Source organism: Strix uralensis, chromosome 2 (genome assembly GCF_047716275.1).
Source record: "Strix uralensis isolate ZFMK-TIS-50842 chromosome 2, bStrUra1, whole genome shotgun sequence".
Classification (NCBI taxonomy): Eukaryota; Metazoa; Chordata; class Aves; order Strigiformes; family Strigidae; genus Strix; species Strix uralensis.
The window spans coordinates 21,029,585-21,046,901 of record NC_133973.1 but is presented as its reverse complement, the minus strand read 5'-3'; the positions used below and the strand labels follow the sequence as shown (position 1 = coordinate 21,046,901).

General features: G+C 36.5%; 1 protein-coding gene across 5 annotated transcripts in view; it reads left to right on the top strand.

The window, feature by feature from the left end:
• CADM2 (cell adhesion molecule 2) overlaps positions 1 to 17,317 on the top strand; it is a 691,822-nt gene that overhangs the window by 556,431 nt on the left and 118,074 nt on the right. For all 5 annotated transcript variants that reach the window (XR_012627403.1, XM_074857862.1, XM_074857868.1 and 2 more), the window contains 2 exons: positions 1,886 to 2,023; positions 7,764 to 7,934. Coding sequence is in view for 4 of the 5 variants with exons in the window: in XM_074857862.1 (XP_074713963.1) it covers positions 1,886 to 2,023; positions 7,764 to 7,934 (309 nt within the window). In the remaining variant the exon portion in view is untranslated. The remainder of the gene's footprint in view (positions 1 to 1,885; positions 2,024 to 7,763; positions 7,935 to 17,317) is intronic.

The window sequence follows — 17,317 nt, the reverse complement described above, 5'->3', positions numbered from 1 at the left end:
AAAGCTTTATATGATTCTATGAATGTCAGTAGCCCAATCAGCCGAAATTGCTATAGTTCATTGAAACACACCTGCGTACCTAAGAGGTTATATGATTTTAGAGATTGATTTTTATTCTTTTCTCTTTTTTCTGTCCCTGAACTTGACTCTTTCTTTTTGTTTTATTTTTATATGTAGACAGGCAGACAGTTGAATTTAATAGGACTAATGTAAGATGTTCTCTGTGCCAGTAATATTCACATTAATCCAGCCAGGGAATTGGTTTTGTGCATAGGATATGAAATACATCTCCCTTTCAGTCCCTGTGAGACTGTTTTACAAAAATCTTCACAAGTTTGCCATTAAAGACAAAAAATACCCACTCAAAGCAGAATATTCTGGAATAACAACTGCCTACAGTTAATCTTCTTTTCTGTAGAGGTATCTCATGATCTAAACAATAGATGAGTAGACCAGTTCAACCTTTTAAATAGCAGAAAGTCATAGAAAGGTATTACAAAGACAAAAAAAATCTAGCCAATATTTATTAACCAAAGTAATGTGATTTTTCACAGTCCTTTTAGTTTTACCTTCATTTTGGGGGAAGGTTTCATGAAATTTTCCCAACATCACCAATTTAACTTCCAAGAAAGAAAGCTGCAAGGTTTAAGATGCCTGTCATTTTTCACTTTGTATTTGTAATTTTCTATTTCAAAGTAACATTTTAAACTCTTAGAACATTTTCTATCTGAAAAGGGGATATTTTCCATTGAAATGTATTACATCTTTTAATCAGATAAACTATCCTTTTATGTACTAATAATCTCTTTATTGACTGCTCTGTTATGGATTAGAAGATTTAAGTGTCAAGGTATTATAGTAGACACCATTTTCTGTCCTGAAAGAGAGGAGTGGATTTATTACAGAAGTGTACTATGTAATAGGTACTGCTGCTTGGTTTTTATGTACATAATGTGTCATTTCAGAAAAGAGATGTAAACAAACCAAATTGTGAAATACAGGGCACAGGATCAATTACTGTGACTGATCCCTTTATCTAGCCACAAATATGAATGCATCAAAGCACTGCAGATGCAAGTTATAACAATGACATTTTCAGAGATTTTAAAATTACGGTCATCAGTATCACTTTAAAATAAGTTATTCTTCTATTTTCAGAAGTCAAATGGATTTATACATGTAGTGATCAAATTTTTTCCCAATTCTCTTCATAACTGTTTTTTTAAACCTTCCATGGTTCACTGAAAAACAACTATTTCCCAATTTAATATTATGTGTATAGTATGTCATGATCATACGACCTCCTCCAAAGAACTTGGATTCAGCTGAAGAATTCTCCATAGCCAGTGGAACTGTGATTATTCCTGTTGTTTCTTTGGTTATGTGTTCGCTGAAGAGAAAGTAACTCCTGTATTTATTTTCATCCTCCCTTTTCCCTGGATTTTGTATTAAAATCTTCATAATTCATGCTTAAACATCTGTTCTGAAGTTAGATCAGTTCAGCTTTTTGTTGCCAGTTACATTTTATTTTCACAGGTGTACTTCTAATATACTTTGTCATCCTGCTTGCTGTGCATACCAGTTTCAACCTTGTAATAGCAAGTCAGACTAGACCTGCATGCAGAATATACATAGATAAGATAGTTTTAAAAATACATTTCCCTTAGAAAACTAGATAAGTTCTGTTTTCTTTAATTCTTTAGAATCAACTATGGTTCAGATTGACAGTTTATTTGCAATAGGAAACAGGATTCACTGATAAGGCAAGGGACTAATTATTCTGTTTCCAGAATTTAGAGCATATGAAGAAATGAACTTTAAGTTGGTCATATATTCATGGCAGCAGCTGACACTATCAGAGACATTTTGCTTGTTTGCTTGTTAGGTGTTCCTGAGAAGCCACAAATTACTGGATTTACCTCACCAGTTATGGAAGGAGAGAGGATGCAGCTAACTTGCAAGACATCTGGTAGTAAACCAGCAGCTGATATCAGATGGTTCAAGAACGACAAAGAAGTTAAAGGTATTTAAAAGGACTTTGATCTAATTTGGTCCAATTGTCAAAACTATACATTATTCAGAATGACATTTTTTAATTCATGTTTGTAAAGTTTCTCATATTTAATTGTTAAATGAATCAGTGAAGTACATAGATAAGGATTTGATTGTAAAGTACTGGAGTGGTCATATAACTATCTTTTTTTCTCCAAATGGTAAAAACTGATGTTTTGAATTGCTCTGAACTCTGTTCAGCATAATAAACTCAACTGTGATGCTTCATAGAGTAATGTTTTATGGATTATTGTTATCACAGCCATACCAGTCACCCCAGGTATTTTACTTTTTCAGTTCATTTTGCCTTTCTAATATGACATATGTCTGATTTGGTCAATTGCCAGTTTTATGTTACACTCCTCTAAGTAAAGTGACCAGGTGAGGCAGAACTGTCTGGAGGAGACAGGAGACTGCACTTCCTGTAGGGGAGCTATGGAGCCTGCTCTGGTGAGGAAGAGTCAGGATGTGGCAATTGAGGGAATCTCAGTTGGGAAACTGGGAACATGCAGCTGAGACAAAGATGCTGAGAGTCTGTGGTGAGGAGCCAGGAGAAGGTAGACTTTAAAGGGGATGAGGAGAACTTCACAGGGTCTGGGGGGAGTTGGACAAAGTCTGCTGTAACCAAAAAGTCATCAGGTGACTAAAACCGAAGCTGAAATCAAGGATTTGCCTTTGAGGATGCAGTGAGATAGGAAAGAGTTGCCTATTTCTTTCTTTCCTGTCTTCTCTTTCTCTTTGTATGTGCTTTACTTAAAACATAGTTTTCTAGTGCATATTCTCATAAATACTGAGATAGTTTAAAATCCTTTTTGGTGAAAAAAAAAAAAAAAAATATATATAACAGAAGGGTTAGTCACATCTACCACAGCCAACTGAGGTACCCATTATAGAGGAGATGAATAAAAAGGATAAGGCATTGGTATTTATTCATGTTACCTCTATTCATGCTGCTATAAAACTGGATCAATAACTGATTCAAAATCCACCTTTTCTGTGTAACTTATTTTTTAAAAAAACTTTTATCTGTCTCATATTTGCATGACATTGTGGATTTTGTTAGCTCAATAAACTGCTTCAAGCAAATTTACAGCATTAATTACAGAATCCATTAATCTTCCTTTACTATTCTCTACCACAGTTCAGTGTACACAACCAGACCTGTGATATAAAACTGGTAAATAAAGGAGACTGCAGTTGATTGTCCAAGGAACCCAGTCCATTCTAGAAGCATCTTTAGATTTCTGATGAAAATCAGAGCAGTGTTGAAGGTGACAGGAATTTTAGGCTGGAACCATTTGAAATGTGTTTGAGCACTTGTAACAAGGATAGAAAATGAGGAAACAGAGAATCATTCTTTCCAGCCACAGGGAAATTTGAGGAAATTGCTGAAAGAAAAGCAGCACCTCATCAAACCTAATTAAAAAGAAGAATTTAACAGCACAGCTAACACACATGGCACAGCATAGATTCTGTCATCCAGAAAAGATGACAAGATGAATATATATAATCAAGACATGTAAAGATTGAAAATCACTCGAAGCAATGTCAATACTTTAAGAGAACCACTGATACAGTTGGCCTAACAGCAAGGCAATGTATATGAAAAGATGTTATTTTAAAAATTATATTTGAAAATCTGGTGTAATAACTTTGCCTTTCTTTCAGCTGACATGTAATTGAAGCCAGCAAGCAATTTGGTGCTTTGACTTTTTAATTTGCTCTTCTCAACAGTTCCTAAAGGGATTTTTTTTTAAAAAAGGGGGTGGGGAAGGAACAACGATGTGTGAAAAAGAACAGTAAAGGGGAAAAAACCCAACAAAACAGGAATGAGAGGAAAGTACTGAGCACATTCATTTCAGTTTAGTTTTCTAGGTCTTCTGAAGAGCACATTGCCATTTCACAAAGGTTAGAAATAAAATAACCTAACCAGTTTGCAGTGGCATCAGCAGAAGTTACATTAGCTTTGTGCACTGTAAAAGGTGAAATGATAAATCTGAGAAAATAGATATGAAATTATATGCTAATGCAGCTGACATTAAAGGTTAGGAGTTCGTCTGTCTAGCACCAGTAAATCCAATTGTGTTACAGTGTATTATACATGGTGCAAAAGAATATAAATGATGCATTGAGTTCAGAGTTGCACCGAAGGGGAAAAAGCCATTCTAAAATTGTAGCTCCATTGCTATTACTCAAAAAGGAATCATCATCTGGTAAAGGAATACTGTTTGATAGAGTAAGTGTTAGTAATGAGAGAGACTGAATGTGAAGCACTGAGCACCATACCTTTTATTTTAGAGTTCTGTCTCTCATATATGCACCAAATTAACAAAGCAGTCTGCAGTTTAGCATTCTGGTGACATTTCTGGAAGACTATTAAAAGCAAAAATATTGGAGAAGCTAATTACGTAATTTTTCAACAGAATTTGTTACATGATGTTTCAACAATAATATATAAAAAAAATATTTTTAGGTTTCAGGAATATTTTTTAATGGATTGTCTTTTTTTTTTCCCTTGAAAAATTTGGCTTCAAAAATAAATAAGATAATATCAGTTTGTTTTGTTGCAACAGATAAGACATTTTGAATTGGTTCATATATTTTTAGTATACACAAAGAATTCAGAGAGGCACTGAACATTTTGTCTTGATAAACCTCTAAAATGAAGATGAAATTTTTTTAGATAACAAAGCCATTTCATGTCAGAACTTGATTTTAAATGTAAACAAAAATTATATTTGCCTTTTAAAAACAGCAAAAGTGTCTTTTAAAAAGATGAGTGTTCCTCTATGGACATTACAAATACGTGCTTATAAATAGTTGACAATGAACAATGAATGATAGAATTTCTATCATGTCTATTTATTATTTTCACTATCAAACATCTATACTTATGAGATATAAACTGCTATTAGTTAATACAAGCATATCTGTATGTGCAGCTATCTGATAGAGTCACAGGAGTGGGCCCATAGTTGACCCTTAGATTTCATATGGCCCAACATCTGTTCAAAGGTTAGATCAGGTTGCTAAAGGTCTTCTCCAATTCAGTTTTGAAAAATCTCTAAGGATGGAGATTCCATAGTCTGTCTGAGCTAGATGTTTCATTATTTGAAAGCCCTTATTGTGGAGAATTTTCATTATATGCAGATGTTTCATGGTCCATAATTAGAATTTACCTTGGTGTAATGTGTTCATTGCCCGTCAACTTTTGCTGAACACCTCTGAGAGGACTCAGGCTTTTTCTTCTCTATAACTGTGCATTAGGTACAGTTTAAAGGCAGCAGTTTGATCTGGTTTTAGTCTTCTCTTCCTCGGGTTGAACAAACCCAACTGTCTTAAGCTGTCCTTGTACGTTGTATGCTTCCGCCATTGACCATCTCTATGGCTTTTGACTGAACCTACTCAGGTTTGTAGACACCTTTCTTGTACTGGGAAGCCCAAAACTGGGTGGGCCTGGTACTCTAGATTCAGCCTGTTCAACCTGTCTTCAAGACCCCCAATTCCCCCTCTATAAAGCTACTTTCTATCTAGTCATCCCCCAACCTGTTTCATTATAGTGATTTCCAGAGAAAGTGCCTTACTAATGGATTTTTTTTTTAACTTTTGTTTTCAAGCAAGTATTTAGGAGATAAAAGAGTAGCAAAATAAATTAAATAATGGGCTACAGTAGACATACTTAAAAATTCTGTAAAAACCCTAGGTAACTATTCTGAATGCTAGCATACAGTAACATACCCAGTACCTGATCTCCACTGCTCTTACATCCAGGTGGGCTTGCATTCAGTTAGTATATATTATAATCACACCATCATTTTGCTATGAAGAAACAGAAGATACAGCTGATAAAGTAGACAAGCTAAGAATTTCTGGTGAGGATGTCAACAGTTTATAGAATAGTATCACCATCCTTTTTACAGAGGTAATTAATTAAGAGTGGAACTCTTCCAAACAATAGACGTCTAGAGAAAGGCTTCTAAACATCCCTTTAGGAAATTAACTGCTTTTGTTTTTCTAAAGGATTAAGCATCCACAACCTCTCACTGAAATTAAAGTTGTTGATGTTTTCAGGAGCTGTCTGTCCTCCACCTGAAGTCAGTAAGCAAAAGGATGTGTACATTACTTATAAGGAGCCTATCTATATTGGTGCTTATTATTAAACTTGCTTATTATTAAACTTAGAAACCTAACTCTGGGAACAAAATCTCATGTGTTTGCTTTAAATATTAGTGAAGTCATTTGTTGTTTGATTATAATAATTTTGCTTTAGCCCTGGTCAATATTTCTCTCACCTACTGCTCCCTAAATATTAATAGCCACCATAGCAGAAATTGAAATCTCTTAAAGATTAGCAACCAACAGGGAGAAAAATGCTTGTATGCAAGAAATAATTATTTCTTAGGGGAAAATGGAAATTCTATAACTATATGGTGCCTTCATCTATCTGGAGACAATGAAAAAGACCATCTTTCTAATTTCAATCTAAAAAGATGTAGCTTAAGCCATTTAAGATTTGCTTTCTAAATAGATATTTCGTTGAAATTTTATTTAGGTCAACTTCTTCTCTAAAGGGATTTAGTATAATTTGTAAAACTGAAACCTCTCACTTTTTCTTTTTTTAGGACACAGAGGACATACGCAATCTCAGTGTAATCTAATATGTATTTTTATTTATTATATGTCTTTTAAAGCTTTCATTGTAACAAATCAATATGACAAGCTTACTATTTTGCTGAAATAAATTAAAATCAGTAAGTATTATAAGTAGTTGGGAATGAAGTAAAACAATTCTACCGTATGTGTAAGAAGATCTCATGTTGCAGTTAATACATTAAAACTTTTTAAAATAAATGCTTAGTCTTTTGGATCTTTAGTTCTAGTCTAACATGTATGTCCTAAAATAAAAATTTCAGAATTTGAACTTTAACATTCAACTGAGTTGAATACCTTTTAAGCATAGCTGTAGGCTCCTCATACTCTAGTATCTGGGGTAAAAACTGTCAAAGAGATTTTTGACTGAGTCTGCACAAGGCCAGTGGGCTAATTTAACATGTTATAAAGCAGTGAGTGGAAGGTCTCTTTGAAATAATTTTATTTCCAGTCTTCCTGGGACTTGTCTGCAGATTCCAGTAAATACTATGACATGCTCTATTTACAACTGTTCATCAGCATTGAAGGCTATACTTTGGGTTAATTTAATTCATAAATTAGCTTAATTCTAGCCAAACAACAGGATTAATGTGACTACATGCATGCAACCATTAATTCACATGGTTTCAGTAATATCCATGTATTGCATTACTATGAAAGATTATAATCATGGACTTAAAAAATTTAATATTTAGTGATACTGAATACATAAGGGAAGTGAGAATGGGAGGAGACCACATTTTTTCTAATGAACCGCAGAGAAAGTTTATATCAAATTTGGACCAAAACATATAAGAAATAATGATGAAAGGAATTTCCGTTTGACTGCAGTATCATGTAACCAATTCAAAATTTTCTTTTTCAATATATAGCTCCTCCTCTGAAAATCAGAGCAAATTGAGAAATAACGACAGTCTAATTACTTTTGTTTTAAAGAGATCAATACAGATATGAAAGACATGTTTTTTCAACAAGTGTGATAGGTAATTTAGCTGTCTAATGCTGGACTACTTTTCCTAAAAATACTGGAGAGAAAATTGTTTGTTTATTCTTTCTTTCAGATGTTAAATATTTAAAAGAAGAAGATGCAAATCGTAAAACATTCACAGTCAGCAGCACACTGGATTTCCTAGCAGATCGCAATGATGATGGTGCAGTTGTAAGTTGCAGAGTAGATCATGAGTCCCTAAACTCTACACCTCAGATAGCAATGCAGGTTCTAGAAATACACTGTAAGTAATACATGTTATACATGCCTGCTTTTATAGTTTTGTTTTGTCTCAGAGTTTCTATTGTGGGAAAACTATAAAAATCTCTGGTATTGAGCTAATAGATAGTGTCTTTCTTTTAGCCTACATCTCTGGTTTGTATTTGCTTGTTTGATTTGGGTTGGGGTTTTTTTGGTTTTTTACAGGAGTAACTCTGAAAAGTTTAATGAGAGATTTACCAGTGAAAACACTATGGCACTGAGTTCCTGGTTTGCTCTGAGAAATGGTAGAGAGGAAATGCATTTGTCCTTTTTGTTTATCGTTGTAAGAATGTGTAAGAGTTCCTAAAAATCAAGATCATAGTAGTTCACAATTTTCCTTGGAAGAACCAAAGCTTGCAGCAGACTGCCTCAACAACTTTGAATCCTGCTAATGAAACTCTGTGTAATGCTGTTAATAACACAAATCTATGAGGAGTGGCCCTTTAGAATTTATTTTTAGGGCTTGTCTACACAAGATGTTACTCTACGTAATCCAAGCTTCGGTTGTTTTGTATCTCCATATATTGACTTATTTTTTCAAATAGAATTTCTGGAGACTTGATGTTTTCCACAGTGCATTGTTTCAAAGTTGAATGAACCTGCCTGTGTGTCTGTGTGCCCTACTCTGAGGTCACATTGTCCTTTGAGTGGGTCAGGTTCTTTTCACACTCAGGTGAACACCTTTTCACCATCAGGTGCCATTTTCATATTCACTTGCATTGTACCCACCATTCTTCAGGATACAGCTATTTGGATTTCTGCAGAACACCTGTATTTTTGATTGCCAGCTAGCAAAAACAAGCATCTGCAAAATATTGTCAGACCAGGTGAAGGAGAGAGACCTTTCATGAATCTGTTTCTAGGATAGGTGTAATCAACCTGTTATAAAGCAGACAAGCGTGTCCATAAGGCAGACAAACTTCCAGTAACTGCAGCTAGTTCCCAACATACCATGTCATATATAACTTGTTTCTAAACAGGGATATATCTATAAGCATCTAAGACTCATAGCACATGTAAAATATAGTAATGGCAACAGTACTCCATGCATAGAAGCTGACAGCACTGCTAAAAATGCCATCTGCAAAAAGGTCTGAAAATGAGGAGTTGGATTAGCATCCACAAGTAATATGTACTGACAATAACTCCTTTCTGAAACATTCTACCCGTCATTTTACTGAGGGAGATCAAATGGCTGTTAAACACCTGCCTCCCCTAACATGTTCAAATGGCATCTGTACTAGAGACACGACTCCTTAACAGATTTATTTCCTTGAATTCTAAATCTCATAACCACCAGCCACTGAGCTGGCTGATGCCTTCACTTCCAAATTGCTTGCTCTTCCTTCAGTGCCCTGCTCAAGATGTTGGCACTACAGGAGATGAACCAAACAGTAGATGCAGAAATAGGACGACTATACAAGGTTTAAACTGAATCACAGTGTCTGCAATGTAATGTGATTCAAGGTAAAGGCGGGGTTCTGTTTTGTGTGGGTATCATAAGATCATAAAGCAGAGAAGCCTTTCAATGGCCTCTCATCCATAAAACTTCTTGAATATTGGTTGTTACCTTCTGATTTGCACCCTAGGCAGCAAGATGCTACCTTGCTGAATAGCAGTGGGGTGCATCTTCCTCTATGCCTGTTGTTTCATGTTTTGAAAAAGACCCTTCCCTCTCTTCTGTGGGTTCACTGAAGTTCTGTAACTGCACCATGCATTTACAATTACTAATGTGCTTTATGTTACTGCCCCTCAGACTCACACTCCCAACTTATCAAAAGCCACAATGCACATGTAATTATTGTCTATCGTTCCTGCTTGCTCCATTAATTTTCCACCAATCAGTTTAATACTCTCCAGCGCTAATATAGAGTCATTATACATGGAAACATAAGTGAGAAATGTGCCAAAAGAAGCTCAAGTTTAGAAGAGAGGGTGGAAATAGTATTTAAAACCATGGATAAAGCAGTATTTTATTATTGGTGACAGGGAGACTAAGAATAGGCTATTATTGTCCTTTCCTTACCACCTACATCTCCATGGTCAACATACTCAGAAGTCTTACACTGGGCAAGTTTATAAAGGAAACTTTATAAAAAGAGAAGGAGATTCAGGGAACTAATGATGTGGTTCAGGACAGAGCCTTGAAGGAAGAAGATGAGAAAGATGATTTACTAGAGCAATCCCAAAGATTCTGAATGGAGTACATCGCACTGGAACTGGGCCCCTTGATTTTATTCTGCTGGTATTGCTCACCATCATTGTGGGTATTACTGCAGTCACTGGAAGCTTCTGACTTTTTTCCATCCATCCATGAGACTTCAAACATATAAGAGACATCCCATTTGTATTAATGAGAGGCATGCTCACAGGACCCAATGTGAGCTGACCCAATACCACCTGACAGCAGTTCCAAAATAGTGCTGACAAAACAGATGAATTATGGGACCCCACGAGAAAAGTCAGGAGAATTTGTTAATCTGATATCCTATAGGCTCCAAAATCACAACCAAGTAGTGTGGCATTGCTCCATAGGGCACTCGTTCTGAATGTCCCAGGGGTATTTCAGATGAGCAGAGAGCTATGGGAGAATGGTAAGCAAGTACCTTAAAATGGCCAAACAGAACAGTACAGGTGAGCATCAGTTTGACAGAGATTAGGTGCACAATGATTGGGCATCACCCACTAGAACTGCACTTGGTTTTTAAACACCTACCTAAAATCTGAATAATTTTATCTGTGGTATGTGGATGCTCCTTACAAATTATCAGTGTGTCATCAGAGGTTAAAAAAAAAAGGGCAACAATAAATTTTCTAGCTATTTCTGTCCTGTGTAATTATGCTTGAAAGTAAAAAATCTTTGTTTCAAGCAACTAGCCCCTGACAATGGACAAAAGTTTTGTAGCTTCATCAAAACAAAAAAAGCAAAGAAAACAACAAAACAGTAGGAATTACAGGATTGTGTTTTGCATTCAGTGGATGATAGGTAGAGAAAAAGGAAAGCAATGCAATGGTTGGAATGACAGGTTTTTATTTATGCCTAGTGAAAATAGAATAAAATTAAATCTGTCCTAGACAATGAGACTATATGAAACAGATATTTGTAATGAGTCCATGGAGAGATGTAGATAGAGGTGCTTATGAGCCCACACAGCTGCTTTTATCATCAGCTTTAATAGGAAGTAAACTTAACAAAATGAAAGCCAGTAATGCCATCAGCAGTGCTATCAATATGGAATATACTTTATTCCCTCTTCTTCCCTTTACACAAATCTTAGCTCTTATTAATGTGATAAAGCAATCAAATCAGCTTTCCCCAGCAGTATTGCAGTACATGAAATTAAGCTGAGGACTAAACTTTTAAGAGAAAAAAGTTTTTATGTTCTTTTAATATATATATGTGTATGTAATAGAAATAATGTCTGAGCCCTTCAGCTGCTCTCATTTTTTAATGGATAGGTCCAGAAGTAGAGATTATTTATAGCTTGACCAAAAGAAGAATATCTTGAAGGAGACCATGATCAGTCCTTGTTTTCACAGGGCTTTCCAGATTAATTTTGTAGACTTCAAATAGTAAAATAATAGGGATGCTATTGGGGTAAATATACTGTACCCCACTCCAGATTGTGGGATAATTAGCTCATCCAATCTTTTGAACTTTATTTATCACTAATTTATGTTACATCTCACTTATGCTTAGTCCTGTTCATCTGTATGTCATGCTCTGTGCACTGCAGGGCAGCCCAGTTGCCCAAGTCTTTGTCGTGCTGAAAGGTTTGACCGTAATTTAGTTTCTGCTTGGCCAGTAGAGGTTTGTGGTAGCATGACACTGCTTGCTGAGTTTATTTTTCCTCTGACCCTCACTGTCAACAGTAAACCTAAAATAGACTTGTGTCCCCCGTGGCTTTGCTCTGAAGTTTGCTTGTCAGCCTAGCTGCCACTGATTATTAGGAAGTGCTTCTTGTAAGTGATAAATACAAATCTCAAAGGGATATTTCATTTCATTGTTTACTTCTGTGTTCAAACTAAACTAAGGATGCATTCTTTGTTCCTGTATTAAAGAATCACAGGTGCAGAACTTCAATTTTGAAAACTTCTCAGTACGATGTATACTGTAAGTCCTCATGCACACTCCTGAAAAGACATTTTGAGGGCAAATAGAACTTCTGGTCCACATCTGGGTAGTGAGTGAATTCTGCTCATCCCTCCTCAATGTCTCAGACATGTGTTGTTTCCCAGAAGCAGCATCTTCACTTTCCTCCAGGTCTTATCTGAGCAGAAGCCAGCCAACACATTGCTTCCTACTGAACAGAGTACCATAAAATTACCCAGTGGTAATTACCTTACCTTAGTGAAGATTCTCTGACTACAGTAAATTACCCAGCAGATCTCAGTAAAAATTAATTGTGTAAGTCTGCCCCAGAGGCTGCTTTTGAAGCTTTAAAGTGAAATCAAATCATTTGAACTTCAAACCTAATCATCGTGATTCTAAAATGGCAGCTGTGATGTGATCCGTACTAACGGACTCAGTGAGATTTTGCTCAAAAGCTGACCACACTCCCAAATGACAGCACTAATAAGCTAAATATGTGTTATGTAAAGAAGTGTCTAGAGAGGCAATTTTGAGTAAATTCTATATTGGCAGACACAGATGTGCAGTGAATTGTCGGTCTGACAAGTCTATAGACATCAGCTAACTTGCTTCTACAGGCTATTCCAATGATGGTGTTTCTTCATTTGTGGGTTGTTACTAGATTCCTTTACAATGAATGTCTGGACTTTAAAATTAAGCAGCTATTCCAAGAGAATGTTGGAATTATTGTCTGGGAAATAAACTTATTGATTTTGAATTAAGTAAACAAAATGCCTCGAATGCAACAGGCTGCAGATAAGCAAATCAGCAACGCACTTGTGCAGCCATGAGGAAAATAGTGTGTACATGTGTGCATGTGTGTCTAACAACAGTGTACTGCTGTGATTTCCGATGTATTAACAAATGGAGGTTTCTCTGACAACAGTATGGGTTTAGAATTTCTGCTGGTGTAAAGCAGAGTAATTTTTCTCAAAAAGCTACATTATTTGATGCTCACTAAGAGAGTTTAGCCCATTATTTTTACTTGGCTGATTTCAAGTTTTTGTTGGAACACAGTTTCTACAATTACACATTCTGAGCAAAAATAAGTAGAAAATATATGAAATATAATATATATGAGTGTGTGTGAATGTGACAATATAAGATACTAAATATATATAGTACTACATGAAATAAGGCATTATAAAAAAAGGCAAGTAAAGGGATGTGCATAGTTGACAGACCCTTTGTCTGTGAAGAATGCCTAAAACACTTACAGGTGCACATCAGAACAGTGTTCAGAGAAAGCAAAAAGTGCCTTCTTAAATCTTAATGTGTAGTTCTAATGAATTAATTACATTTAAAATATGTTAGGTTGACTGTTCGGGATGACTTTCTCAACCATGGACTTGCTGCCTTTTTGTAGCTCAGAAGGAGCAGATTTGTGCCCATGCAAAAGCACACAAAATTGGACACCTCTTAGCTATGATAAAGTATGTGGGGGGGGACACGATACAGTTTTCCCTGTTGCCTACATGTGGTCCCTCTGTACTGTAAATGGATAAAATGTCACATACATTTTCTTTCAACTGTGTGGCTGAGGCAGACCATTTGTCTTTTTGAAGCTCTTCAACTAAGACATAAGATTTTAATTTTCTTTTAGCGTGTTGCTTTCTTTTTAATTACTTTAGTTATTTTCCCCAAATTTGTGCTTAAAAAACCTTTTTTCTCTTGAAGTTTGGCATAAGTTATCTCCTTTTTTCCTTGGCCTCAGGATATTTTTTTTTTTTTACTTCTTTTACTTCAGGTATGTGTGGTGGTGCAATTCTTACTCCTCCCCACCCCTCCTTGTTGGGCTGCTTGGTGCTAGGTGTGATTCCACCCACATCCCCCGAGCTATACACCAATCTGTGGAGATAAGGACTGCTAACGTTAAGGGCAAGGAGCCTGGCTCCTGCCCCTCCCGATTGCTCGGAAACGCTTAAAACGGCCCATCATCTCCTAAGGGGCTGACACACCTGTGCCTGGGATGTGGGCAAACGGGAACAATAACAGAGTTGCACATTCATCAAGTTCTTGTGCAACTGCTGTAAGGCACCAGAATACTTCGTTGTTCGAGCTGGGCGTGAGCAAAAGGTATCTGACAAAAGTCAATTATCCTGGACCCTATAAATTGCGACCACAAGGGAGACCCTTTGAGCTCTCCTGGATCGCAGCGGGCCTGTGACCAGCATCTCCCCTGAGCTGGGAAACCTCTCAGGTACCAAACCCTTAAGGTGTCGTCTGCTGACAGAGCTGATGGAAGGCCAGGGTGAAGTCAACCTGCTTGAGTCTCAACTATTGCCCATTGAGGAATGCCAAGGCATTGTATTTATTCTAAACTCAAGAGGGAAATTTTTCTTTGAGCTAGCTTCTCTTTCACCCATTCTTTCTCTGTTTATTGGTGTGTGGGTACGTACTTCATTCTACTGGATACAAACACTTTTGTCTGTGTGTGTGCGTTTGTACGTTTTGTGTATGCGCATGTACATATGTATAAATTAAGGTACCGTTAAGTAAGTTAGTGTGAATCTTGTCATCTGTAAATAAGTCGCTTTTCTTTCTTTCAACATTTTATCATTATTTTGTAATGATAAATTGCTGTTAGTTATTAATAAATCTAGATTTCCCGCTAAACCATCACCATGTTAATACTTTCATCCGCAACAGTATATGTCCTAGAACTGCCCAGGAGTTAAGGGGTACCCATGGTTTAGGAGCAAAGGCACATTTCCCATTTTTGGAAGCAGCTTGTACTGTCTAAGCAGAGAATGTGTTTTATCGAAGTGAAGAAGATATGAGAGTTAAAAGAAATTTCCTTCACTGATGCTGATCTTTTTTGGTTTCTGATCAGTCGACAGTGTTATTGGTCATTCTCATTTGCTTATGACAATCTCTTCATCATTCTGTGTGACACCCTCAAAGACACACTGGCTAAAAGTAAAATCTGGGCATATTTGGCATGATAACACACTGCCTCAATCTTTCTATGGACAGTCTGGCAAGAGATACATCCCCAGAGTCAGGAAATGGTTTACTAACTAGGCTAATGAGGTGTCACAGCCTTACAATTTTTCATTTATTTTTTAAAAGGCCCCAAAATACTGAGCCAGCTCAAATAAATATAGATGGACTGTATGCTGAGTCAGAAGTGAAAATAGATGGAGTGTTTGTAAGAACTGAAACTTGGTTTGGCTTTGCCATGAGAGAAAATGTTTATCTAACTATATCTTTAGTCGATAAGCTTAAGCACCCAATTCTATAACTTCTGATACAGTGAAAAGACCTGGATTTTCCAAGGGCATAATTCTCTAGGGCCATAAAAAAACCAAACAAACTAGCTTGAGATTTGCACATCCAGGGCTTTGCAGTTCTCCATTCCAAATTAGCACAATTTCCTCTCTTGCTATAACCATTTTGCCTTAGAATAATTTGAGTGTTTGGGAACGGTGATACCTCAGAGACCTTTGGAACTCATGGAAGGTGGCCAATATCTCAAGCTTAAGCCTTCTTTCAAGAGTAACATGATGGCACAGATGCAGCAGCACATTCTCTGGCATGGCCCATCCTACTGCACACTGTTCGTAACAAATGGTAAAGAAAATTTCCCTTTTGGGAAACAGAATTGCTTTATTCCGAGGCGATATACTCCTATGGCTTTTGTTGGCTTTAATGCTTTATTTTTCTGAGTTCTTTAACTCAGCTCTGGGAACAAGACACAGTTAGTCTATGTGTTCTTTTTTGCAGCAAATAGTCTGCTGTCATCATGGTACAGCTACCTACACCCAACCTTTTGGATGTCACTGAGTCATTATCAGACTGTCATCTCTTATCAGTGCTTCTGCTAGGCATACCTGACAAAGCCAGGTATGAATAATAGGCCACAAGAAGGAAACCCAGAACAATTATGTTTTCAGTGATTTGTCAGGACTCTGGGTGCTGTAAGAACAATGTCTTGGCTTCAGACACCAGAGAGTGCTGGGTTTTGCTCCAGCACTGGCCTGTCCCAGGGATCTTTTTTACAGGAGTCCTTTACCCTTAGCAATGTAATATACTTCCCATCATGAGTTAATGGAAGGTAGTAGCTGCTTAGTGTAAAATACCACCCATCATCTTGATCACCTGGGCTTGGCTATAGCAATACTGTTTTCAGTATGTACTCCATCTCTACAGAACAGGAGGCCTGGACCTTGGGTTCTTAGATCTCAGCTTTTCAAGTGGGATTCTCTATCTGTCCTTTATCTCACAACTTAGATGGTCTTATTGATTAAAGCTACATTTTGTTCCTGCTTTGAAAGCAAGAAGTCTATGTTTTCTGTGCGATCTGCAGACAGGACCTTGGTGTCTCACAAAACCTCCCTCTCTGATCATAGGCAATCTCTGTAAGCCTAAGCAATCAGGCTTACAGAGCCTTCACTTCAGTGAAAATCTGCCAGCTGTTTAAATCCTTTAGAAGCTCATGAGGGTAAGATAGATATTTTCTTAAATGGCTACCCAAGTCTGACAGAGAGGTACCTTCTCTTGCAACTGATGCTCCCATCCTTTAGAGGTCAACTATCTGAGTAGTGTTCCCTGCTTTTCTCTTTCCGTGAAGATGTTCTGCTGGACTGCCATGACCTTGAGAATGAAAGAATTTCAAGATCTTCCAGTTGACTCCCTGTTATATTGTGAGATATGTTTATCCGTATACACATTCAGGTTTCCATCCAAGCCTCACCCATGTTGAGATACTCTTCTGGTGTTTTACCCAAACAGGTGTGGGGTTTTTTAATCCCTGAATCACAGTGTGCATGTTAATATGGACAATAAATATAAATCAGTGTTAGTTCAATAATTTGGTGACCAACTTTGCCTTCTCTCTCCCTTAAAGGAGGGATATTTCCATATTTACCAGTGCAAGATGCAGTTAAAAATAGTAATAATAAGAATGCAAATTAGAAGGTACAGCTTCAGTACATGTACGCTTCTTCATATTGAATGAAAAGTAAATAAGAAGTTATTCTATTTAATTATTTAGCTCAATAATTATGTAAACACCATGTTAATAAGTAAAATTATCTTGTTTAAACTTTTAATATTAGTGAATGCTTGAAACAAATGAAACATAAAGCATAGTTACTGTAAACAGTAAAGAATGATATCTATGAACACGGAAGTTCAGTGCCACAATTTGCATGTTTAAATGAGATCAATTAGGTTAATGATGGATGAAAATAAGAAATCCATGATTTAAATGCAAAATAATTCAAAAACTT